Genomic DNA, 24,061 nt, shown 5'->3' with positions numbered 1-24,061 from the left:
CAAGTTGGAGCAGGCAAGATGAAACCAACGGATGTGCTGTGGCTACTGAGACTCGCCTCGTGTCTGTGTGGGCTCGACAGGGACCATGGAGGAGCTGAGAGTCTTAACATTGGAAAAGGGTCTACACACTTCTAGTTAAAAGAAAAAAATACAATTTAGATGTGTAGCCTTTACTACTGCACCTAACAGACTTGGCTAAGTCATTTCTAGTCTGTACTGAGGCTCCGTTTCCAGCAGCCCCAGCTGGTATTTCTACGTGGCACCCTGTGTCACTGTCACCTGTGGCTCCATTTCTCAGCGTCACACAGGTTGCTTTCCATCCAGCCTGGCCTTGGGGTATAGCTGTATCAGCTGGTAAACTGCTAAATCATTTTAATACCAGTGGGTAAACAGCGGTTTCTAGTACCCCAGCCCCTGTGCCACAGCCCAAGGCATCCCGCCTTGTCTCCAAGCCACTGTTTAGAAATGAAATGGCACAGGGGCACTGCACGCTGTGCTGCTGCTGGTGAGCTCCCACAGGTGGCCATCAGGGCCCTCCCCCAGGCCGCCCCTGAGTCCCTGCTGTCTGCCCTCCGTGCCCCACTTCTCTCCTTCTCCGTCTGTCTTCCTCTCACCACACAATTTCCTTAGACTGAAGGCTGGTAGAGGTTGGCCAGTGTTAGAACACGCAGGGGTGAGTTGGACACAGACTGTTCCTGAGAATGGTGACTGTGACCAGAGGGAAGGCGGCACAGTGGGTGCCGTGTGAATCTGCGGCCAGCCTGACCTGGGGCCTCTGAGCCAGCACGGCCCAGCCGGGTTCCTCAAGTGTAACGGAGTAACCCAGCACATCGAGTGTTAGCCAGGTACCTGACGCAGAGTCAGTACTCAATACGTGGTAGCAATGACTGCTTTTTATGAGGCCTTTTAGGATAGTGGCAGAGGGAAAACGCGTACTGGATGAATCCAAACAGGCTTTCAAGTCGTTTTCTATCAAGGACCCTCCATGATTGCCACGGGAGCACACAGAACTCCATCAGACGCTGCAGTTAGTTCCAGCAATGAGAGAGCAAGCCCCATCTTAACCTGTCCGCTCCAGCAATGAGAGAGCAAGCCAAGGATAAGGGGGTTTACTCTGGTGTGAGAAAATCCTAACAAATAAACCTTGTGTGTAAAAAACCACAAAACAAGTCAAGGCTTTTGAAAAAAGCATCATTTATTTCAAAGTACAACACAAAGTTGTATTTTTAAGAAATACACATTCAATCTTGTATCTCAAGACTTGGCTATGTGCATTTCAGTTCATCTTTAAAATAAGTTCAGGTATACAAATGTTACATACCTCAAGTACAAACAGCACAGAAAATGCATATGGTCTCAACTGAATGTTTTTACATTCATTCACTGTTCTTAAGTTGACTTACATTTCTGTAATCTGCTTTTAAACCAAGACAGCCTTACTTTAAAAAAATACTCTGTATTTTCAGCACAAAGTCCTCATACAGTTTTAAAATTAGATCTTGGCGCATAATATTGCGAAATTATTAAAAACCAAACTTGGTAATTTAACAAAATTGTCACATGCCAGGACTTCTGAATCAACTCAAATTATTTCCTTAGCTGTAATGTCAAATGTGTTCATACAGATAAATAAAGCATGGGGAAGACAGGTGGTCAAAACGCAGTTAACGGGAAAGGTCTTCAGATGTACAGGTCTTATTAGAGTTTGTGGCTGAGTCCAGACTTTTCTCTAAAAGCACAACAGCAATCTCATGTTATCATAATTGCAAGAAAGATCTGAAAGAAGCTAGTGGTCTGAGCCTGCACTGCTTGGGTCTGTTTTGCAAAGATGAGGAGGATGGGGAGGGGGAGCTGCAGTAAGAGCCTTAAACAGATGTTTCAGAAACTGGCACATCATGATCTAGACGAGGGCCCACTATGTTTGTTTGTTTGTTTTTTGCCTAATTTAATTCTCGTGAGGAAAGTGCGAATTAGACCAAGGGTCCGAGCTTCTTCTTCCAATCGTGGGGCTCCATATCCGCCACGGGTTGTAGGTCTGTCCCAAGTCGTCAGCTGGGCTGGAGGCAGAGGGGGCGTGGGGAGCAGGGGAGTTTTCTGTGCCCATGAGGCCGATGCTTGCCAGCGTGTTTGCTGGAGTTGTGAAGGGAAGGGCGCTGCTAAGGTTGCTGGACCAAATGGAGTTGCTGAATGGAGTGGTGGACCACAGGCCGCTGGTGTTACCGAGGACCGACTGTGACAAAACAAAGTGTCCAGCACTGAGCCCGGCAGGCAGAGGGTCAAGTGGGTAAGGGGGTAGGGGTAAGGGGGTAAGGCTACAGAAAAGATGAGGCTGGGGCACGCGTTCCTCTCACTCTGCTCACTTTAGAACAAATGTTTTACACATATATTTATGAGCAGATGATTCTGATCTTTTTGAGACAGGGTCTTGCTCCATCACTCAGGCTGGAGTGCAGTGGTGTGATCATGGCTCACTGCAGCCTCAAACTCCTGGGCTCAAGCGATCTTCCCACCTCAGCCTCCCAAAGTGCTGGGATTACAGGCATTAGCCACCGTGCCGGCTGGTTGTGATATTTTAAGAAAGGACAGCCGTGGACCAATCCAGCTCTGCCTACTTTTGTAAAGAGAGTTGTATTGGAACACAGCTGCGCCCATCGGCCTGTGCACTCCCATGGCAGCGGTGAAGCACGGCCTTCAGAGCCTACAATAGTCACTATCTGACTCTATACAAAGTTTGCTGACTTCTCTTTTAAAGAGTGGTTCAGGTGGTTTTAAAACAGAAGGTTGAATAATTACACATGAAGACAAACTTTGGAATCTGTAAAGTTGAAATATCTATTATGAAACCTTGCATGTCTAATTTAGTTTTTCTGAGAATAAAGAGGCAAACGCAGTGGGGTCATATTTTTCTGTCATAATTTTGTGCAAGCCAGAACCACTAATTATTTTCCTCGGCAAGAATACTCTTTGGGTGCATGATCTTTGCAGGAGACTTCGGCCAAGAGGCAAACAAATGCGCTCTAGAAAATCTAAGCTAAGAGACAGGGGCTTCTCAGCAACGAAGTAAACGCAGTATCGAGCTTGCTCCTGGGAGCCCAGTGCCTGCACTGCACAGATCTAAAGGCTTCCCTCAGCCATCTGAACCTGCCACAGGCCTATGGCCACCCTTGGGGTCCATTTACAGGTGGGGAAGAGGCAGAAAATGCCCTTGATCTATGAGGAGGGACTCCAGAGACCAACCTCAAAGCAGTTCAGTTGTTCTTCCTAAAACTTCCTGATTGTAATGGCTCTGAAGAACATCCATCGATCATTTTGACAGAATACGAACACAAAGCAGTGAAGATAACAGAAGGATTAACCCACCCCTCTGATATTGCTGTTGGTTGTTTATAACTGTGTCAGTGCCATCCATGTGACAGCAATGGCAGGTGGCGAGTGAGTGGGCCAGGGCCAGGCCTCAGCCCCAGCCCCAAGTACTCACTGTGGCTGTGTGGGTCGGGGAGCCGGAACTGGCTGGCCAGGAAGGACTGGGATCTGTCGCTGGCGAGTCCCAAAGGTATGAAGGGCCACTATTGAACTCGTTCCAGCTCCTCTGTGAGGCCTGATTGCACGATCGAGATAATCCGAGTTTGCTGAAAACTTCTGGAAATAAAGCAACAGTCGTCAAGTCCACATTTGGTTTTGCCATGATCACCACGGCATGGGGCTTCACTCAACGGCACACCTCCCACCACTGCTCCTGGAGCCACCACACCCACTGCCCCAGCCCCACCACAGCCCAGCGGAAGCAGGGGCAGGGATGTCCTCCAGAACTCGACCGCACAGTGCACGAGCTGACGTGCCACTGATGACATCCAAATGCAAACATTCCCCACTCTCACATGATAGCTAATGCGAAGCTTCCATGGTGACCTCCGGTTCTGGACAGCAAGAAGAGGACCCCTGGCATGCTCAGGGCCCCATTTCAGACCGGAACCCTTCTGTGAAGCCCTTCAGTACCTGCCGTGGAACTCACACCAACTGGTGCACGCACCGTGTCAAGCCCGGTCCTCTGCCCCTTCGGGCTGCTGGTGTGGGTGAGGGAGGAGGAGGGGAGGGGACCCTTCCCAGGGAGCTTCCTGCGGGGCCTCCTTCCGCAGCGCTGCTGTGCCGCGTTCTCCAGCACACAAAACCACACCTCCTCTCCCTTCCTCTGTCCACAGGCTTATTAGTTACACATCTAGTGTTAAACACTCACCACCAGTTAGATTAAAAGAATTTCCAAAGGCGGAGAACGAATTGAGGGGAGTGAAGTCAGGGCTGCTTGGGTTGCTGACGGGACTCCACAAACCCGAGCTAAATGTTACAAGAGGAAAACGCAACACACAGAAATGTATGGTGGTTAGTGAAAACGGATCCATAGTGCACAGCTTCACAAACAGGAGACACTGCTTCAACTGGGGGTACTCAAATATTAAAAACGAAGACAAAAGGAGGAGCTGAACAATGGCTGCTTCCCACAAGGACTGAGCCGGAGGGAGCCTCCGAGCTCCGGATGACCTATCACTAGCCCACAGCCCAGTTTAAAGCAAGTGTTTTGCAGAGAAACAGACATTTTTTTCCTTCTGTTTGCTTTTTGGTAATGGAAGGTTTATTTAAAAACTATTTCAGGCCGAGTGCGGTGGCTCAAGCCTGTAATCCCAGCACTTTGGGAGGCCAAGACGGGCGGATCACGAGGTCAGGAGATTGAGACCATCCTGGCGAACACGGTGAAACCCCATCTCTACTAAAAACATACAAAAATTTAGCCGGGTGTGGTGGCGGGCGCCTGTAGTCCCAGCTACTCGGGAGGCTGAGGCAGGAGAATGGCGGGAACCCGGGAGGCGGAGCTTGCAGTGAGCTGAGATCCCGCCACTGCACTCTAGCCTGGGTGACAGAGCGAGACTCCGTCTCAAAAAAAAAAAAAAACAAAAAACCACAAACAAACAAAAAAACCAATTTCAAATCTAGGACTCATTTGCTATTAGTGCAAAGTAGGTACATTGGGGCTCTATTGTTGCTTGTCAGGAAAAGTCAACCTAGGTGACTGCTGCATGGACAAGCCTGGCTCACGAAAGGGGCGTGGCCAACGATTTACCATAAACTGTCTAGTATTCGCTCCAAATTTCCCTCCTCCCAAGTAACTGTTGCTCTGCTGTTTTTAACGATCAGATCCCATCTTACCACAGGCCAGGAGACGGAGGGGAGTGAGAACAGGTTTAACATGCGTGCCTGCTGGGCTGAGACAGGCGTGGGTGCCCCTTTCTCTACCTGGACCCCCCACCCGGGGAAGGCACCACAGCCGGCTTTCTGCTTCCAGCCAGCAGACATGATTTCTCAGAGGCACCTGACCACTTCTGATCCTTGTAAATCAGGGGAAGGATGCCCTGAAACCCACTTATGGATAAAAGGTGCTAACCCAACTTGAGAAGCCTTCCGTCTTTCTAGCGGTTAGTGGTGGTCTACCGTACCTGTCTGAGCCATCGCTGTCAACAGGAGCGTGTGAAATGCCCAGGGTGCTGGAGAAACCTGTTTTGTTCGAAGAAACTTTAGCAAAGCCATTCCCACCTGTAACAATGGACGCTCAATCAATGGAAGGTACATCAGGGCAGAGGTCCTTCCACCAGGCCTGGCGCCCGGCGTGGCAGGTCCCTGAGGCAAAGGCACTGACCTGGGCTCTTGTCGTAGCCGGCCGTGACTGCAGCAAAAGTGGGGTTGCCGTTCTTGCCCGGAAGTGAGGCTGCCTTTGTCAACTTGTGTTTGCTTCCATTTGGCTGCTTTATTTTAGGGTCACTTGAAAAAGAAGCAAAGAGAGAACTCATTCCTCAGCAGTGCCCTGCCTCGGAGAGGTGTGGGGCTGGCAGGACTGAGCCCCAAGTGGGCTTCTCTGCAGCGGGGCAGCTCACAGAGCATCGCTCAGCCTCATGTCACATGCTCTGGGGCCTCAGACCGCTTAATCAGAGATAGAGGGCGTTCTGGAGAAAGGTAAGAAAACGAAAGATCACTATGAGAGACCAGGGCGGGATCACAATTTAGGGACTGGCAGAGGCTTTGATCACACTTTTGTGAAGAACGCTAGAGCCACCCGGCAGGAAATGCAGAGGGCAGGCACTGACACCGGGAAGGGCTGGGCCTCAGGGAGTCCCCTTCCCTGCCAGGACACGGCGAGGTGCTCCTGTGTCAAGGCCCCTAAGCGGGGTGGCTCCCCCAGCCTCAGCGGTTACTGCCTCTTGGGCAATGGGGGGCGAACCTGACCCCAGGCTGGCCGGTGATGCGGTGCACAGAAACCCACGCCACGGGGAGGCACACAGTGAGAACGCCATCTGTGACTGTCAGGCTTGCGCTACACTGTGGCAGGCGGACACAAGCGAGGCTCTGTGCCTCGGAGAACAGCATGGTTCCTGCATCGTCTGTGTGGTCAGGAGGCTGCCGTCCCGGGTGCACACATCCCCTACTGCAGCACCTCACCCAGCACAACAGTCTTGGACCAGATCCTGCCCTTCTAAGTCCTAAGTCAAATTGTCCAAAGGCCAAAATATAAACCCATACTCCCAACTCACAGGAATCCCCTTTAGGTCTTCATGTAATGCTTAGTAAATGTTCACTGGCTCCTCAATGAAAATATCCCTCTAGTGAGTTAAACGGTGCATTTCTCGGTCCAAGGGTGGGAAGAATGACTGGATTAGAATGGGAACGGCGTTACTGTTGGAGCTGGGCACCAGCACAGCAGCAGAAGAGGGGGTGGACCCCATGTAAAGGGGCCCACACAAGCCGGCAGTTGTCAGAAGTAACAGCAGACAGTGGTCTCTGGCCGGTGTTTCTACGTAAAGGGTGTGACACTGGGTTTCAGGCACGGTTCGAGCTGAGGACTGGAAAGGAAGCAGCAGGGCCTACCTGCTGGAGCTGCTGTTGACGATGCTGCTGTAGCTGCCCCGGGCCACGAAGGGGCAGGGGGCGGCCGGGGGAGACGGGGAGGCAGGTGTCGGTGAGGTCTGGCGTTGTTTTAAGAAAATGTCTGCGTTGAGGGTTTGCAGAGAAAGTTTATAAAGACTATCGGTAGCTGGAAATCAAAAACGAAAGGGCTTGTTAGTGTCGTGTTTTGATGAGCAGTCTTCCAATCACTCCGAATGTTCTCTGGACGATGCAGAACTCAAGCTCTTCTACAAAGAAGAGAACAAACGAAAGCTCTTCGATGTGTTCTGTTTCACAGGCTTTAAAGGGAAAGCAGCCACATCTCTCTGCACTGGGGATCTGAGGGGAGTGAGAACGTGCCCTGTCCCTGCTGTGCTGCGTGGCGACAACGTCTTCACTCCCCCACCTCAGGCAAGAAGGAGGGTCCTTCCACGTCCTCCAGGGGTGGAGCGCTGAGGCCGCTGCCTGGGGACCCGGAAAAGCCTCGTGCCTACACGCAGGTTTACAGCTGCGGGAGGTGCAGCGTTCCAGGCTGAATCCCCCAGTTCAGTAAAGCCTCTCTGTTGGCGTGACGGGAATGTGCAGCTCTGATCCCTATTCAGCTCCTAGTATATTCCTGTGTCCTTTAAGGTAATGTCTATACAGCTGTTTTAAAAATCTAAAACAGGCTGGGCACAGTGGCTCGGACTGGTAACCTCAGCACTTTGGGAGGCTAAGGTGGGAGGCCTGCTTCAGCCAGGAGTTTGAGGCTGCAGTGAGCTATAATCACACCATTGCACTCCAGCCTGACCCCGCCTCTAAAATTAAAACAAAAAATTTCGGTCATAAAATAACATTCTCAGTACATGGAAATATGTATACCTTTGATCAGAAAAATGTATCATTTTGCACATCTATTGTGTGCAACGTGGTGCTGCTGTAGCTACTGCAAGAGGAAGAAGGTGAGGGGAGAGCTGTGAATTCCCGTCACCACAGGGCACAATCCCCAGTCCAGGCCTGCCCAGCTGGGCGTCCTCCCGCTGGGTCCCTGGCTGGCCCCTCCTGCCTTGTGAGATTTCTGCGTACCCTGAGTACCCCCCGCTCCGCTTCTCCCGTCCCCTCGCTGCCACGCTGCAGCCGCTCTGCCTGCGGCCACTGCTTCCCGCGTCATACTCTCTAGCACAAGCTACTTCTCCCCCACCCCCAGGGCTCAGGGCTCAAGGCTCCCCAGGGCTTGGCGAGGTCAAGGCTCTAGCGTGGCCCTGCCGAGTAAAGCAGCCTTCCCTTGGAAGCCCGTGCTCTCCACTCCCCACTCCCCCATCCTCAGGGCCGCCTGCTACCTTCTCTCTCACCTTCCCCAGTGCTGCCGGTGCTGGTACCAGACTCCCACCCGCCCACTCCCACCCCTTGATGACGTGGGCCCCTCCTCGCTGGCTCTGCGGATCTGCTGGCCTGATGCCCACACTCAGGATGTGTCTCACAGTGCTCTCCTGTATGAGCCCTGCTCGAATCTCCATGTCCCCCTCACGCTTCTCTGAGGCCTCCCATCTGACACCACGTCTACACTGTCAGCTTGCTATCTGCACAACTGTCCTGACCCTTCTCTAGCCACCTTCTCTGGCCTCCCTCCGCCCCTGCAGCGACTCATCCCCTCGGGCAGCGCCCACACTTGGAGCCGCTGTGCTCCGTTGTGTGCGCTGGATCCTCCCAGGTGCCTGTCCTGGGGAAAGGCGTGGGCAGCTCCTGTGGATGGAATGTGTTTCACGGGGCCCAGTGCTGCAGATGCTCCCAAGACTGTGATGATGAAATGAAACAGGAAAAGCAAAGGGAAGCTAGGAAAAGCCCCTACGAAACAGTGCTTGAGGCAGGAGTGAAGGGGAGACTCAGAACAGTACGGGGGGTGCAATTAGAGAATGTTTTGATTCAAATATTATTAACATTTTCCTTTGTGTCTTCTGATTTGCCTTTTATTAACCCTTTGTATTTTTTGCCTTTGTAAATCATGAAATTATTGAAGGAGAATTTTCTCTGCAACTCGTATGGTACAGGGCACCATGCTAAGGGGTGCTACTTGGGATGGAGCGATCTTTACACAGCGGCTGCACAACCCCACCAGTAACTACTGCCACGTGCCGGCTGCACAGTCCTGGGTGGGACCAACGCTTTCACCCCAAGGAACTGCACTAAGCTTGGCACTGCTGACAGCGCTCGCAGAACTTCAGGTCTGAGCAAGACGAAACACCAAGGGAGGCGAAGGGAGGAAAGGGGATGAGAAAGCGGGGGCAGAGCAGGAAGGTAAAAGTGATGGGGAGCATGTGGGACCGACTCTCCTGGGTTTCCTGCACCCATATTCTCTATCGAGTGGAGCTCTGCTGGAACACTTTAGTAAAGCTGGCAGAGCAGAGAGGTCACAGGGCTTGGAACCAGTGTAAGGGATTGCTCGGCTAGAAAAACAAAAGGACTGCACAGACGTGGGCTGAGGAGATAAGCTCTGCATCTCTCCCCACTGCACACTGGGAGCTCTGCCCCGAGGCACCATGCTCAGATGCACCAGCTGGCCTCTGCAGAAGAGCCAGGCAGGAAACTGAGGCCTGCGGCACCGGGCTCTTCACAGTTCCTCCTCCAGAGGGCTGGCCTGCCATTTCCCACATCCCCCCCGAGGGGTGGCACCAGAATCTCCTGCCTGGGGTCAGGTCCTGTCATCCTTTCCCATCCACAGAGGGAGTGATGCCAACACTCAGGTGGCTCAGGTGCCACCGGCTGGGGATGCTGCCCGCCAGCTTGTGGCCGTGTCTGGCTGTCGCCCGCTCTCCCAGCAGCATGATGCTTGTGTTGTTACGTCACCAGCACGGCTCATGTCGCCTCACTGGGCCTCAGAACACCCCTGTGAAACTGGCTCCAGGGGCTGTGTTCTGTTGCTGAAAGTGGCATCTGTTTAATGGGGAACTGCCTAAATCGTGGAGTGTTAAGCCAAGGGCCAGTGGCCAGCAGAAACCTCAGGGGGCTCCAGGAAGCAGAAGCATCCCGCCTGGACACACGGACCACCCATGGTCTTCTTCAAGATTTGTTGAGTGAAGGATTTAGGATTGTATCTCACCCCAGGCAAAAAGTAGTAGTAAAAGGTGCCACAAAGTCTCATGGCAAATAGGGCTACAGGGTGTATCTCAGACAGCATCCTTTCCACGATGTATCTACACATCCTGGCGAGAGCATGGACGCCCCAGCCGAGCCTCCAGGCTCTCTGCCCTCATTCAGCCCAGTGAGCCTGCCCTTCGTCCAACCCTTTCACCTTCAATGACCCAACTGTTGCTCAAACCTGACTGCATCTCTGGTCTTCCTCACTCACCCTCTGGCACACTCCAACACAGTGGTGAGCACGGACCAGTCAGTCCTAAGGCCAGGACCTCTCTCGGTCCCAAATCCCTGCTGTCAGCCCCTCCCTTTGCTGGTCTCTCTTGTCCCCTATTTCAGGTCAAGTGTCTACAGGGTGAGGACTTCTATTTTGGTTGACTGCGCCTACTGGCTTGATTTACTGCAGGCCGAACTGCAGAAACAAGGTCAAGAAGGTAGTAGGAAAAATGATGAAACCTTTGTGTAGGGTGCTTATATAAAAAGACATGGGTAAAGTTGAGAGGAAATGGAATTTTTACAAAAACAATTACACTATAAACGAGGAATTCGTCAGGTAAAGGACTGCTGAGTCAATGCTTTTATAAGGCAAACAATTCTTTAGAAGATTAACCACTCCAAACAGACCATTCCATTTTGCACACTGGGCAGTGGTGTGCTAGTATACCAGCTCCCTGAAAAAAAAAAAGCCCTGATGTGAATTGTTGAATGATTCCCCTGATGTAAATAATCTCACCAGGACTGATTTCAACCTACAGCAGGTTAGTCACTGATTAGGCTAGTTAACAACGGGCTCTTAGCTGGCAAAGCGCTGCCAATGGGTATTTTAAAGCAACATGCCCCTGAAGAGTTCCACGCCCAGAGTGGGGAGGACTGCGGGTAAGTGGAGCCCTGTGGTCTCTCAGCCACTGTACTTACAGCTGCCGGGTTTGTGAACTGGAACAGAATCCCACTCCGGTGGGGGCGAGTCTTTTTCGCCCTCTGAGCTACTGGTGTTGCCTAATTCTTGACTATTCGGGAGGAATTTTGCTAGGGCAGGTGGTCTGTTATCCACTAACTTACTTGTACCTGCACAAAAATCAGAAAAGAACATGGTTAATGGAGGATAATTCCTTTCTTTCAGGTCTATTTCAGTGAACCTTCTAATGGGGACAAGAACACAGCCTTAGCCTTGCATGACTAATAACTACTGACTGCGTATTGATAATGCACAACAACTGTTAACACTATGAAAAGATCTGTCAGACATGATCACAGAGAACAAAATGACAATACCTCTTGTTTTCTGGGCATTTCGTGATTTGGATCCACTTGTCATTGCAGTTGGAAGAGGAATCTTGCTTGGGAGATTTCTACGTTGCTTACTTTCCAAAGGGGGAGTATACGGTAGTTCTAATGAACTGAAAGACAAACATGGATGGAATATACAAATGTATTCCTTTGTGTTGGAGGACGGAAGTCATTAAGATTGTAATTCTTCTACAATATAACTGCATGCAGGAAGCTAATGTAGCTTCCTGGGGAGTTATCCACCCTTGGTCCTCACTCAGCACCGGCTGCGTGCCCAACTCTGTCGCTAAGACTGCCCAGCAGTCAGTCAGCACTTGCAGACTGAACCTTTGCTATTCCGAGTGCTGACAATGAACTGAGGTCCATTATTTAGCAATACGTAATGGGAGGGAGGATCTGTCTCAGATAAGGCACAGAAAGAAAACCCTTAGCACCAACTTGCTGCTCAGTGCTGGAAGTGCAGTCATTCTGCCCGTGAGTGAGTCTCTCCCAGTATCTAGACTCCCACCACTGAGATTCCTGAACACGAAGACTGTGAAAGATCTCAGATCTGCAACATCAGAGGCTCCACTATTCAAAACTGAACACATTTTCCTCATAGAAAATTATGAGGTGACCCAGAGCTATGTTCCTGGTTACCGCAGGGCATGGGCTGGGATGAACTTTCTTCCTTATTCTTGAGCTCAGGGTTAATCTTAGGCAAAAAATTTAAATATTCTTTTTTTTTTATTTATTTAGAGTGACATGCTTTCTGAAAGATTTTGAGGTAAGCTTAAGATAATAAGCATGTATAAATAGGACAATTAATTGACTCTCAACTTCCTGTCAGCCACACACAATAGGAAGCATGATGATCGATCTTAAATTTCCAAAGCTCAGTAAGTGCGACAGGAAAACCTGCCGGGACAGCAGCTGGAAAGAATGAATCTCAGAGGAAAGAACTGGGTAGCCGGCCCACGGAAGACGGCATTGGGAGCGGAGTACCTGTATGGGCTACAAAGGCATTCTTTATGAAGCCGCATCTCTAATGCCCGCCAAGACCATGTCCGGGACTGGGAGGACCTCCGGAAGGAGCTCAGCTAATGTGGCCCAAGAAGGACCTTTTCCAGCAAAGGCTGAGATGCAGCTCAGAGAGCCCAGTGGCCCCTTTGGAGAAATCTTCCAAGAATCCTCAGGGATCTCCACGGAGCTCCTGGTGACAGCTGTCAGTTCAGGGTTGAGCTGACAGCTAGCTTTTCATCACAAATTTGCAAAGTCTGAACAGACGGTATAAAATGGATGCATCTCCAGCACTTCCCACATTTCAGTGTGCTTCCTGCCCCCACCCCTCAGGTGTGTGATGCCACTGAGGCCTTCCGGCCCCATCCTCCAAGTTCTTCATGCACCATGTTGCCTTCTGTCCTCCCGACCCACAGGATACAGGGTGAGAAGGGTTCCAACTTTCCAGATCTAACGGCGCCACAACACCCTCGCTCCCCAACATCCTCAGTGTCAAGTGTGAGCTCATAAATGAACAAATACATTTAAGAAGGCTGTTTACAAACATTTTATAAGGTGGTAGGGTGAAAGGACATTTTCTTTTCACTCTTTTGTTGCTCTGTATTTCACATTTTCCATAGTAAGTAGGTATTATATCTGGAATTAGTAAGAGTAAACCAAAAAGCCAAGGGTTTCCATTAGCCCCAATAAGTAGAATTTTAGGTAGGATAACAAACTGAAGTGAAAAATCCACTGTTTATGGACCAGATGATGAATGCTACAGTATTATAAAATCTTTTGTATCTCTTCCACTTCTAACCGACAGGGTTATTTAAAAACCCCATCTTCTAAGAATAACCCCAAAGGCTCCCATAGTAGACACCAGCCCTCTGGTGGTGGAGGTGGAGGTGGTGTGGGTGTGATTTATTTTTAAGTGTGTGTGGGTATCTATACAAAACTAAATTCTGTGCCCCTGTAAAAGTAACTGGTTTTTAAGAAGAAAGGTGCCAGACTTCTGTTATTTTTGCTGATTCATACTTTCCTAAATTAAGCCAGATGATCTCTATCAAGAAACCTTTTTTAAGGTTTCTGAATAAAATGGGTAATGGCCAACTTAACTGAAGCAATTCTTTTTATTTATTTTTTTGAGACAGAGTCTCACACTGTCACCCAGGCTGGAGTGCAGTGGCATGATCTTGGTTCACTGCAACCTCTGCCTCCCAGGCTCAAGTGATTCTCCTGCCTCAGCCTCCTGAGTAGCTGGAATTACAGGTGTGTGCCCCCATGCTTGGTTAATGTTTGTGTTTTTAACAGAGATGGGGTTTCACCATGTTGTCGCGGCTGGTCTTGAAGTTCTGACCTCAGGTGATCTGCCCTCCTTGGCCTCCCAAAGTGCTGGGATTACAGTGGGATTACAGGCGTGAGCCACCGTGCCCAGACTCAAGTGATTCTTTTTAAAAAGGAAAAACAAAGGTAGTTCAGATGCCAGGATTGATTTATTTATTGACAGGGTCTCACTCTGTTGCCCAGGCTAGAGTGCAGTGGCATAATCACGGCTCTCTGAAGTCTCTAACTCCTGGGCTCAAGCAATCCTCCTGCCTCAACCTCCCTAGTAGTTGGGTCTACAGGTGTGTGCCATCACACCTGGCTAATTTAAAAGAAAACATTTTTGTAAGATGAGGTCTTGCTATACTGTCAAGGCTGGTCTTGAACTCCTGGGCTCAAGCAATCCTCCTGCCTTGACCTCCCAAAGTGCTGGGATTATAGGTGTGAGCTACCACACCTGGCCCATTTTTATAATATATTTTCCCCCATGTTTTAATAACAATGTTTTTCTTTTTCTTAATATTCTGAGATTTCGTATTTTTATTTTTGCTTTTCACAACGTTACACCTGACTGGGGCCTGGCCTGTTTTTATTCCTGTAATACACAGTACACACCTCTGTCTGGGGAGGAGAGAGGCAGACCTGAGGACACAGCTCGGGACGGGACCGGCCGTGGAGGCAGGGTTTTCCCAGCGCTGACAGGTCTGGGGCTGGCGTGCGCAGTGTGGTGTTCACGGCCCCTGGCCCTGAGTTGAGCATGTTATTTAAGCAGATTTTTAGAGATAATATGATTAGTTTATCTACTTAACTTCTTTTGCTTATTTTAGATTATTACATTTATGTCAACATACACTGTTGATAAACAAATAGAAAAACAAAAGGATCAGTGTATACTCAGGATCCTAAACCAGGGATGCCCTGGGTCCTTCCTGGTTCTGCGGAAACCTTCAGGGCCTGAGATCTGATTCCCGTTCCCTGGCATCTCTGACATAGACTACAGTCTTCTGGAGGTCTGCAGGCCCGTTTCTGTGTTGCCACAGCTGGAAAACACGGTGAGATCAGACTGCTGCTGCAGCCCCACGCTCCCATTTCCTAGAAGGGATTTTTCTGAGGTCAGCTCTTGGGAGTGTGGATGGATGGGGGTGAGCCGTTCCTTTGGCTTTATCACCTCTTATAAAGCTTCCAAAAGAAAGCAATGATATATGCCTATTAATGACATAGCTTATGAAAAGGTGTGTACCTGTCCTTCAGATATGCGGGATCATATATTAACACACTAAAAGGTGACAGGAATTTCAGGAGTCACTAAAGCTAGGATTGGCCGTGATTCTACCTGAGGGACAGTGTTTGACATTTACTATCAGAATGCAGTGGAGTCAGAGAATGGCTCTGTTCAGAGAGTCAACCTTCTCTGGTTATTAAAAAAACCAGTCTTTATCTGATTAAATGACTGATGAACTAATACATTCTGACTCTCAATACTTTCATCCCCGAGTTCAGAAAAACGAGAGATCAGTGAGTTTAAAGAGATTAGATAAAGGAGGTTAGAAGACAGGTTGCATACAGATTTCTTCAGTTACAAAAGACAGTTTTAAGTACATGGCTTGAATTGTGTTCTGGTGATGATTTATCTTTTTTATTTTTGAGACGGAGTCTCGCTCTGTCACCCAGGCTGGAGTGCAGTGGCGCGATCTCGGCTCACTGCAAGCTCCGCCTTCCGGGTTCACGCCATTCTCCTGCCTCAGCCTCCCGAGTAGCTGGGACTACACGCGCCCACCACCACGCCCGGCTAATTTTTTTGTATTTTTAGTAGAGACGGGGTTTCACCATGTTAGCCAGGACGGTCTCAATCTCCTGACCTTGTGATCCGCCCGCCTCGGCCTCCCACAGTGCTGGGATTACAGGCGGGAGCCACCATGCCCAGTCGATTTATCTTTTAACTACATATTGAGAGAGCACGGGTTATTGCCATAACTGCCCCTTGACTGGGCGGTTCAGGACTGACCAACCTACGCTTTTTGGTTTACCAGAGAACTAAAAACCCTTGCATAGGTAGTGACACTCAAGCAATGTCTCTGACTAACTTTCCAAATGCAAATTTGCTAATGGTCAACTTGTAAAAAAAAATCAGAATACAACAGAAGTCAGTGGAACCGGAATGGGGGTTAGGATTAGTGTGTTCTATCTGCTTCACAATACTGAGGCTCAGGCATTAGGGCTAATCAACAGGGCCAACTTGGTGACAGTCACCTATGGAATGGTATCTCTAAGGTAATTCTTAGAAGCCCTGATTTTAAAATTTATCATCATAGGAATTATTGCATGTCTACCTCACAAGATTTGTGCAAATGTAAAAATGAGGATTTTCATTATTTGGACTTATTAGCCTCACTTACTTTAAAATATCTGATCACTCACCTAAGCCTGTAAAAGGCCTAGAAGAAGAATCTCTAGCCAGTAGCCCAGTGTTATTCCTGTCCTGGGGTACCAGGATATTGGTGTCTCAGGTGGGTTTCTCTCAGGAGAGATCCAAGTATGTGAACCTCCTCTCCAGAAGAGGTGATCTCCTCTTCTTTCTCCCCTCAAATGATCAACCACCTGACACCATTCTGCTAGACGTTCCTTCTACCTAGGCCAGACTGCTCTCAAACTGTGGGACCTGGTCACCTGAACTAACAATTTCCACAGAAGAGTAAATTTTAGGTACAAATACTTCATTACTAATCACCACCATATACTGTATTATTTCATAAATTCAGGGACAAGGTTACATTTTACTGCAGTAACCACTAATTTCTTACTAGCTTTTGGGTTCTACAGGACAGGACTGGCCCTGCCTGAAGCCATAAAATCTAAGGATAGAGTCTAGGTCAGTGGTGCTTTTGCAAAACTCAAGTACGTTTCCCAGGATGAGAGTAACAACAGACCTTCTACAGATCTAAGGTTCACACTTCCGATGACAGACAAGCCATGTCTTCCTTTTAAATTCACACCTAATTTATTCGACTTCCTCTATCACTTCCCACTGATCACAACCCACAAGCGGGCAGACAGCAGCTCCCATGCTGATGACGGTTCCATACGACGAACCAGGAAAGTTATTATTGACGCACCAACGCTAAAATTATGAAGTAGACGCTGAGCCAAGGTTAAATGAAAATGTGAAGTAACTTCAGTTAACAACCCAACAGTTCAACTCACTCATCTCCCTGGGGAAACAGCCTGCATGAGCCCTCCCCGTGGGGGCCACTGAATCCCATCCCATGGGGAGGAACTGGAGTTATTTAATGGTAGAACTGTCTGACTGCTGACATCTGCCCTGAACCACTTTTACGGAAGAACAAACTTTTCCAAGTTTCATGGCACAGAACTCTAGATCCCAACTGGCTTAACAATTCAACCGACCCAGAACTCTTTTGGAGGAAAGTCATGCTTGTGCCTGTGGTTCAATCTTCAAGGTCATCTTTGTGCAGAAGTAAAATGGATCTCAGCCTGGGACTGAATCACCAACAGAAACTTCCCTTCTACATTTTTATAACAGACTGTGAGCTCTGCCCTCTGCACGTCTGACTTGAGAAGCATATGGCTGTTCCGAGTAAGTCAACAACAGTACACGTCAGGTGACAGAAAAATCCCAAGAGGAATGTGATGCCACACCTGGATTTTGCTATAAACCCCCCTAAAAGCCAAGCAGCCAACCAAATCAAAACAGCACCTGGCGTTCGCCAGTAACTTCTTTATAGACCTTATTTCTCCGTACATTTATTTCTCTCACCTGGGTTTCACATCTGTTGGGATTTCTTTCTTAATTAAGAGTTTTTTGCTTTTTTGCTTCACTTGAGACATTTCACTTTCATGTTTTTCAGGCATGGCTTGTTTTCCCTTTTGCTTTTCTGTATCCTGTAAAAAATGGACACTTAATTGCTGAGAAGGATTAATAAAATGACTGAAATTAGTTCCATTTTAAGATACAGACACAAAATCAAAGATGTAAAAATATACAAATCATATATGTAAAAACAAACTCCTTTCTTCAAATCTGTCTTCATTGTGGTTCTGTCCATTTTTTGGCCGCCTTTAATTTGTTTCGGCCGGTGCGGTGGCTCATGCCTGTAATCCCAGCACTCTGGAAGGCCAAGGCAGGTGGATTGCCTGAGCTCAGGAGTTCAAGACCAGTCTGGGCAACATGGTAAAACCCTGTCTCTTCTAAAAATCCAAAAACTTAGCTGGGCATGGTGGCGCATGCCTGTAATCCCAGCTACTCAGGAGGCTGAGGCATGAGAATCGCTTGAACTGGAGAGGCGGGGGTTGCAGTGAGCCAAGATCATGCCACTGAACTCCAGCCTGGGACACAGAGCGAGACTCCATCTCAAAGCAAAATTTGTCTCGACTATGTTTTGGTGAGTTGGAGTTACAAAGAACATCATTTTAATTTACACTCATATCCTGACTGGAGGTGATGGTGGCAGTGGCAGTAGCAAACTGGTAGCTTCTTTTCAAGCACTGGGGAGTAAAACATTGTATTTCCTTAAAAGAAAAGTTCAGTAGAGACTGCAGTATAAAGTCAAGCACTCCAGCCATGCACCGCATCCTGAGCACAAACCGTCAGGACAAGAGAGCAGTGCCGGCAGCACACAGGGGCCACGCTCGCCTGCCTGCGACTGCGGCAGGGTTCCGACTGGTTTAATGCTAACAGCTGCTCCTTCAATGGGAGGGGCTATTCGTCCACTTCATCCACACACATTTACAGGTCACCCACTTGGTGCCAGGCCATTGGATTACCAAGAGGGCCCAGTTTCTCCTCCTAAGGATGGTGAAGTCTAGCGGGAGGGAGACACATGACAGACGCCAGCATGGACCTCTGCTGTGGAAATGTTACTGGCCATTGCAGCAGCACAGAAGGGCTGTCCTGCCCACTCGAATGTGGAATCTGGACTGGGTGGCCACACTCAAGATGCATCTTAAAGCTGTGCTACCCAGCACAGCCAGGACCAGGAAAGTACAGAACCTGCCCCACGTGTTTCTGTGGCAATCTGACATTGTTGCAGCATCCGAGTGTGAGATCAGCGGACCTGTCTCCCGAACACGGTATACATCACTCATGTATTGTGTGTGTGGTTTTTTTTTTTTTTTTTTTGGAGACAAAGTACTCATTCTGTCGCCCCTGGGCTCAAGCGATCCTCTCACCTTAGCCTCCTGAGTAGCTAGGACTACAGGTACATGCCACCACGCCCAGCTAATTCTTGTATTTTCTGGAGAAATGGGTTTCACCATGTTGCCCAGGCTGCACTCAGGTACTGCTGAACCCGCCTGGGGAGCTGCATGTGGAGTGGACTGTGTACTAAGAGCAACCTGGTTCTCGGCCCCAATCTGTGAAACTGTTCACGGAAGCACTGGTGGGGACCGACGGGGAAGGACGGACTCAGCAAAGGGGGACGGCGATGGCTGTGCAGGGGAGCTATAAGCATGTGGTGAATTAGCGTCTACCCAAGATCTTTACAATTTATGATTATGAAGACAGCTTGGATTTTAGTAGGTCACATCAGGTGACTCTATTTAACTGTCAAGAGTAAATAGCCAGAGCTAGGGCTGAAATAGCTCCCTGGCTCACACATCGTTTGAAACCGTTTTGAGTTACTCATGAAGTCGCTGAATACTTGACCATCGCGTATTTTGTAAACCGTGAGCTTTTCCAGGACCAGGGATGTGGCCTTTTGTCCACTGTTGGTGCCTGTGCACCCAGCACGTGGCCTGGCACTGAGTGCTCCATTCCTATGTGTTTAATAAATGAGTAGAACAGAATTGGAAAAGACGTGCAAGAGAAAATGACCTATCCAAGTTGGGATTTAGTTCAGAAGAAAATACACATTAACTGACAGACTGAGATCAGTCGCAGAGAAATAAAAGCAGCCTCTATGCACATTGCCAAGCAGGAGGAATGACGGCGCGCCGGAGGGCAGGAGGAATGACAACGCGCCGGCAATGACAACGCGCCGGAGGGCAGGAGGAATGACAGCGCGCGCTGGAGGGCAGGAGGAATGACAACACGCGCTGGAGGGCAGGAGGAATGACAACACGCGCTGGAGGGCAGGAGGAATGACAGCGCGCTGGAGGGCAGGAGGAATGACAGCACGCGCTGGAGGGCAGGAGGAATGACAGCGCGCTGGAGGGCAGGAGGAATGACAACGCGCCGGCAATGACAACGCGCCGGAGGGCAGGAAGAATGACAACACGCGCTGGAGGGCAGGAGGAATGACAGCGCGCTGGAGGGCAGGAGGAATGACAACGCGCTGGAGGTGACAGGGTAGTAACCAGACAAGCAGGTCTCACGAAGGATGTCAGTTCTGAGCTGCACAAATAGCATGGAAGGAGCTGGGGACACAGGAGGGAATGAACAACAGGGAGCTAAGAATGACACCAATGGCTGAGCACAGAGCACTGGCCGCTGGGGGCCACTGAAGAGGGGCCGCAGTGGGGTGAGCAGGAAGAGGCCGGCAGGTGGGAAGGGAGGTGGCAGAAAGGTGTGCAGAAGGCCTGGCCTGAAAATGCCTTCCCAGCTCCGATGCACAGGGTTTCAACTGCTGGGATTTTACTCAAAGTTCAGCACAGGGCTTTCTGCTTCTCTGAAGCCATTTGTTAAAGCGCTAGAAACCACAGAGCTCCAGCACTAGCTTGGAGTTGGGCTGGGGGTAGACAGAGGACCTCGGTAACGGTAAGGGAACGCAAAGGGGAAGGCGGCTGACTTGAAAGTAAGTCACATATAAATTTCATTTTAAACATTAATGCATGTGAATGAAACATTAATGCGGGAAATCTGTAAGAAATCATTCCTCAGTCACTAGACTAAAACTAAAAAAGAAAGTCTGTTCTACAACATTAAAGGCTATATTAGGATCAGTTTAGATTTGAAATCTATTGATCTAAAAATAAAAGTGCCAGAGTGGGATGATTACCCTTTCTTGCACACCCCATACTACTCACAGCAGTAATCTGACCCCATCACTAAGGCCCACTGGACCCGACACTTTGCACTGCTCTTCCTGCTGTGGTAACAGCCCTGGGAGCCGAGGCCTCCCGTGGGCCAGGCAACTTCTTGGCATGCTGATGTATCCTGGGCTGGGCTCCTCATCCCTGGGGGCCATTAAAGCCTGGGGTCTTTCCTGGGGCCACGCTCCCTCCAGGGCAGTCACCACTCTACTGCTTGGGAGTAAGCTGCCACCAAAACCCCACTTCCAGCAGGTGCCAGGAGCAACATGACAGGAAAAACACAACCTAATTAAAATGGTAGCGTTCCTTCTCATTCTTCTGATCCTTAAAATCTGAAAGAAGTTTCATGAGCTAGAACAGTTACTACTCCAGACAGTCCCTAGCTTTCAAGCAGTGTTTCCAGTTTCTAACCGTCTTACTTTATTAACGTGCTTCCAACTGTTCCTCCCCGGAGGACATGGAGTCCTTCATCCCCAGAGCTGTGAATGCTGTCTGCAGGGGAGTGACTCTGGAGGCATGGCCGGCACACGAACCACTCCTCAGTGGCTGTTCATGCTAGATTTAAACATTACTTTTGTACTAAAACCAGAATCTCTGAGATGGAAGGTCTTGTGTGCTGCAGGAGACCTCTCTTTCTCCCTCGTGTTTTGTTTTGTGAGATCGGCCCGTACCTCCTTGAGGAGCGGCTCTGTGTCGGGGTTGGAGGTCTCTGTGGTGGTGGAGGAGCTGTCATCATCAGCCAAAGAGTCCTTCAGCTCGTCTTCCTGCGGCTTTCCCTTTCCCTTCTTCTCCTTCTCCTCTTGCTTCTTAGGTGGTTTCACCTTGCGCTGAAGAGGTTTTCCTTTCCCTGAGGATAAAAATTAAAGTAAAAGAACTCTTGATTTGTTTTTTTTTTTTTTTTTGAGACGGAGTCTCACTCTGTCGCCCAGGCTGGAGTGCAGTGGCGTGATCTCGGCTCACTGCAAGCTCCACCTCCCAGGTTCATACCATTCTCCTGCCTCAGCCTCCCGAGTAGCTGGGACTACAGGCGCCCGCCACCACGTCAGGCTAATTTTTTGTATTTTTTAGTAGAGACGGGGTTTCACTGTGTTAGCCAGGATGGTCTCGATCTCCTGACCTCGTGATCCGCCCGTCTCGGCCTCCCAAAGTGCTGGGATTACAGGCGTGAGCCACCGTGCCTGGCCAGAACTCCTGATTTTTAGCTAGCTAGCTTGGAAAACAAAACAATTACAACTTTTTTTTGAAGAGGCTGGACTCTTTTCTGATTAAAAAAGGTTTCTTTTTTTCTTCTCTAATTAAAGCTTCCCAAATCCATTTGACTTTGTGATGAGAACAATTTAAAAAATCAACTTTACTGAGATACAACTTACATACGATAGAACACACCCATTTTAAGGGTACAGTTCAGTGAGTTTGGACAAACCTGACAGTTTTGACAAATCTGTATGTCTGTCTCAGAATGTTCGTAATATTCTCCAGAGGGTGATGGAGCTTAGAAAAGTTACAGAAGTGGAAACCAGAGATCCTCTGACATCTGCTGGGAGATGGAAGCCTGATGGTGACATGAACGACGAGTCATCCAAGTCCTTCCCTTTAGGTGTGCTGAGTCCCCGCAGTGTAGCCACAATGGCTGGGTTCAAACCCTGGCAGCTTTCTACAAACCAGCTGCCTGATCATGGCCTCTCATCTGGACGATGGAGAGACAAGACCATCCAGGGCTGTACTGAGGAATTACACAATCCCTGGGAACGGTGACTGGCGCGCGGGTGCTATGTAATGCTGTATATATATGGACAGAGAGTAAAATGGACGTACAGAAAGCCAATTACTTTTAGAAATCTGGATGCTATCAAGACAAATGAGAACCAACCCCGAACGTATTTCCCAGCGGTGTTGTGTGTGCTGGGAACACAGCAGTGAACAACATAACCCCTGCCCTCATGGAGCTTACAATCCAGCAGGACTAGACAGAGGCAGAGAAAGCCCTGGGTTCTAGCACCTCAGATTGTGCCTGCAAAATCACCTGGGCAGGCAGGCAGGTGCAAGCTGCAGAAGCCACACAAGCCACATTTTAACCCAGTCTGTACGGGTCATAATTTCTAATACATCTTTTCAGTAATGGTGACCTAATACAAATTAATTAAAACTCCAGTGTTTTATGCGTTATCCCAGAGAGTATCACCATTAATGGGTGCCTGCCAGAGACTCAAACCTCAGTGTTTAAAACGGGTTGGCAAACTGTGGCTCATGGTCCAAATCTGGCCTGCAGTCTGTTTTGTATGGCTTGTGAGCTAAGAATGATTTCTACACTTTTGAAGTGGTCGAAAAAAAGACACACATGAGAAGAGGCAACAGAGATAGTTTGTGGCCCACAAAGCCTCAAACATTTACTACTTGGACCTTTATAGAAAAAGTTTGCTGAGCCTGAGCTAGAAAAAGAGTAAGTAAATCTCTTAGTGATTTCCAGGAATGTCATTTCATCATTTATTGCACACTGATTCCAAGAAGTGTTAGATTTGAAACCAAACTGGGATAGTAAGTCTCAAAAATTGAAGGGGCATGTTGTTTCAAGCACAGGACGAACTAGTTTGTTTAATTATAATCGTGCCACTGTGCCCCAGCCTGGACAACAGAGCAAGACCCTGCCTCAAAAAACCAAACCAAACCAAACTAAATCAAACCAAACCACACCAACAAAAAACAGGCCCCTGACCTACATCGAAGAGCCAGAGCTTCTCCCCACCACGGCAGACAGGAAGGGCAGTGTCCTGCTTTGTTCCACGAGCTCTGGGATTTCTTACATTCTGAGAGTTCAACAGCCCAGGCTGAGAAGACCTCAAAATTTCCCATACAATCAAGATCAGTTCCCCATATAATAAACTTCTCACCTGCAATTATATAATTTTATCATGCTTAGGTTCACTGCGTGAGGGGTAGTAAATCTGTATAAATAATCCATATTTATAATAACCTGAAACTTCCATAATAAATACAAAATGGCTGGAAATGAGTTTTCAAAAACTAAACTCAAAAAGTGAAGCTATGAATAGACAGATCAACAGTTTTTGATTTGTTAGATCAAAAAATACCGAACAGATCAACAGTTAAGCTGAAAACTTCAATAACAAAAGGTTAATTCGGCTCACGCCTGTAATCACAGCACTTCGGGAGGCCCAGGAGGGCGGATCACTTGAGGTCAGGAGTTTGAGACCAGCCTGGCTAATATGACGAAACCTCATCTCTACTAAAAATATGAAAATTAGCTGGGCATGGTGGCGCATGTCTGTAATCCCAGTTACTCAGGAGGCTGAGGCAGGAGAATTGCTTGAACTCAGGAGGTGCAGCTTGCAGGGAGCCGAGATCGTACCACTGCACTCCAGCCTAGGTGACAGAGCGAGACTCCATCTCAAAAAAAAAAAAATTATTGCATGAAAGAGTAATTTAC

The 24,061-nt window shown here is 48.8% G+C and overlaps 1 protein-coding gene across 1 annotated transcript in view; it reads right to left on the bottom strand.

The window, feature by feature from the left end:
- Nucleotides 1-1,177: 1,177 nt before the first annotated feature.
- The window catches only part of TMEM131 (transmembrane protein 131), a 252,530-nt gene continuing 229,646 nt past the window's right edge, over nucleotides 1,178-24,061 (bottom strand). Inside the window, exons 32-41 of the mRNA XM_025354313.1 lie at nucleotides 21,288-21,463; nucleotides 17,405-17,529; nucleotides 11,311-11,435; nucleotides 10,954-11,103; nucleotides 6,910-7,075; nucleotides 5,687-5,808; nucleotides 5,487-5,583; nucleotides 4,235-4,332; nucleotides 3,479-3,639; nucleotides 1,178-2,230 (exon numbers count right to left, since the gene is read on the bottom strand). Of these exons, the coding sequence (XP_025210098.1) occupies nucleotides 1,946-2,230; nucleotides 3,479-3,639; nucleotides 4,235-4,332; nucleotides 5,487-5,583; nucleotides 5,687-5,808; nucleotides 6,910-7,075; nucleotides 10,954-11,103; nucleotides 11,311-11,435; nucleotides 17,405-17,529; nucleotides 21,288-21,463 (1,505 nt within the window). The 3' untranslated portion in view covers nucleotides 1,178-1,945. The remainder of the gene's footprint in view (nucleotides 2,231-3,478; nucleotides 3,640-4,234; nucleotides 4,333-5,486; nucleotides 5,584-5,686; nucleotides 5,809-6,909; nucleotides 7,076-10,953; nucleotides 11,104-11,310; nucleotides 11,436-17,404; nucleotides 17,530-21,287; nucleotides 21,464-24,061) is intronic.

Source organism: Theropithecus gelada, chromosome 13, assembly GCF_003255815.1.
Source record: "Theropithecus gelada isolate Dixy chromosome 13, Tgel_1.0, whole genome shotgun sequence".
Classification (NCBI taxonomy): domain Eukaryota; kingdom Metazoa; phylum Chordata; class Mammalia; order Primates; family Cercopithecidae; genus Theropithecus; species Theropithecus gelada.
The sequence above is the reverse complement of the archived record's forward strand: the minus strand, read 5'-3'. Positions and strand labels throughout refer to the sequence as shown.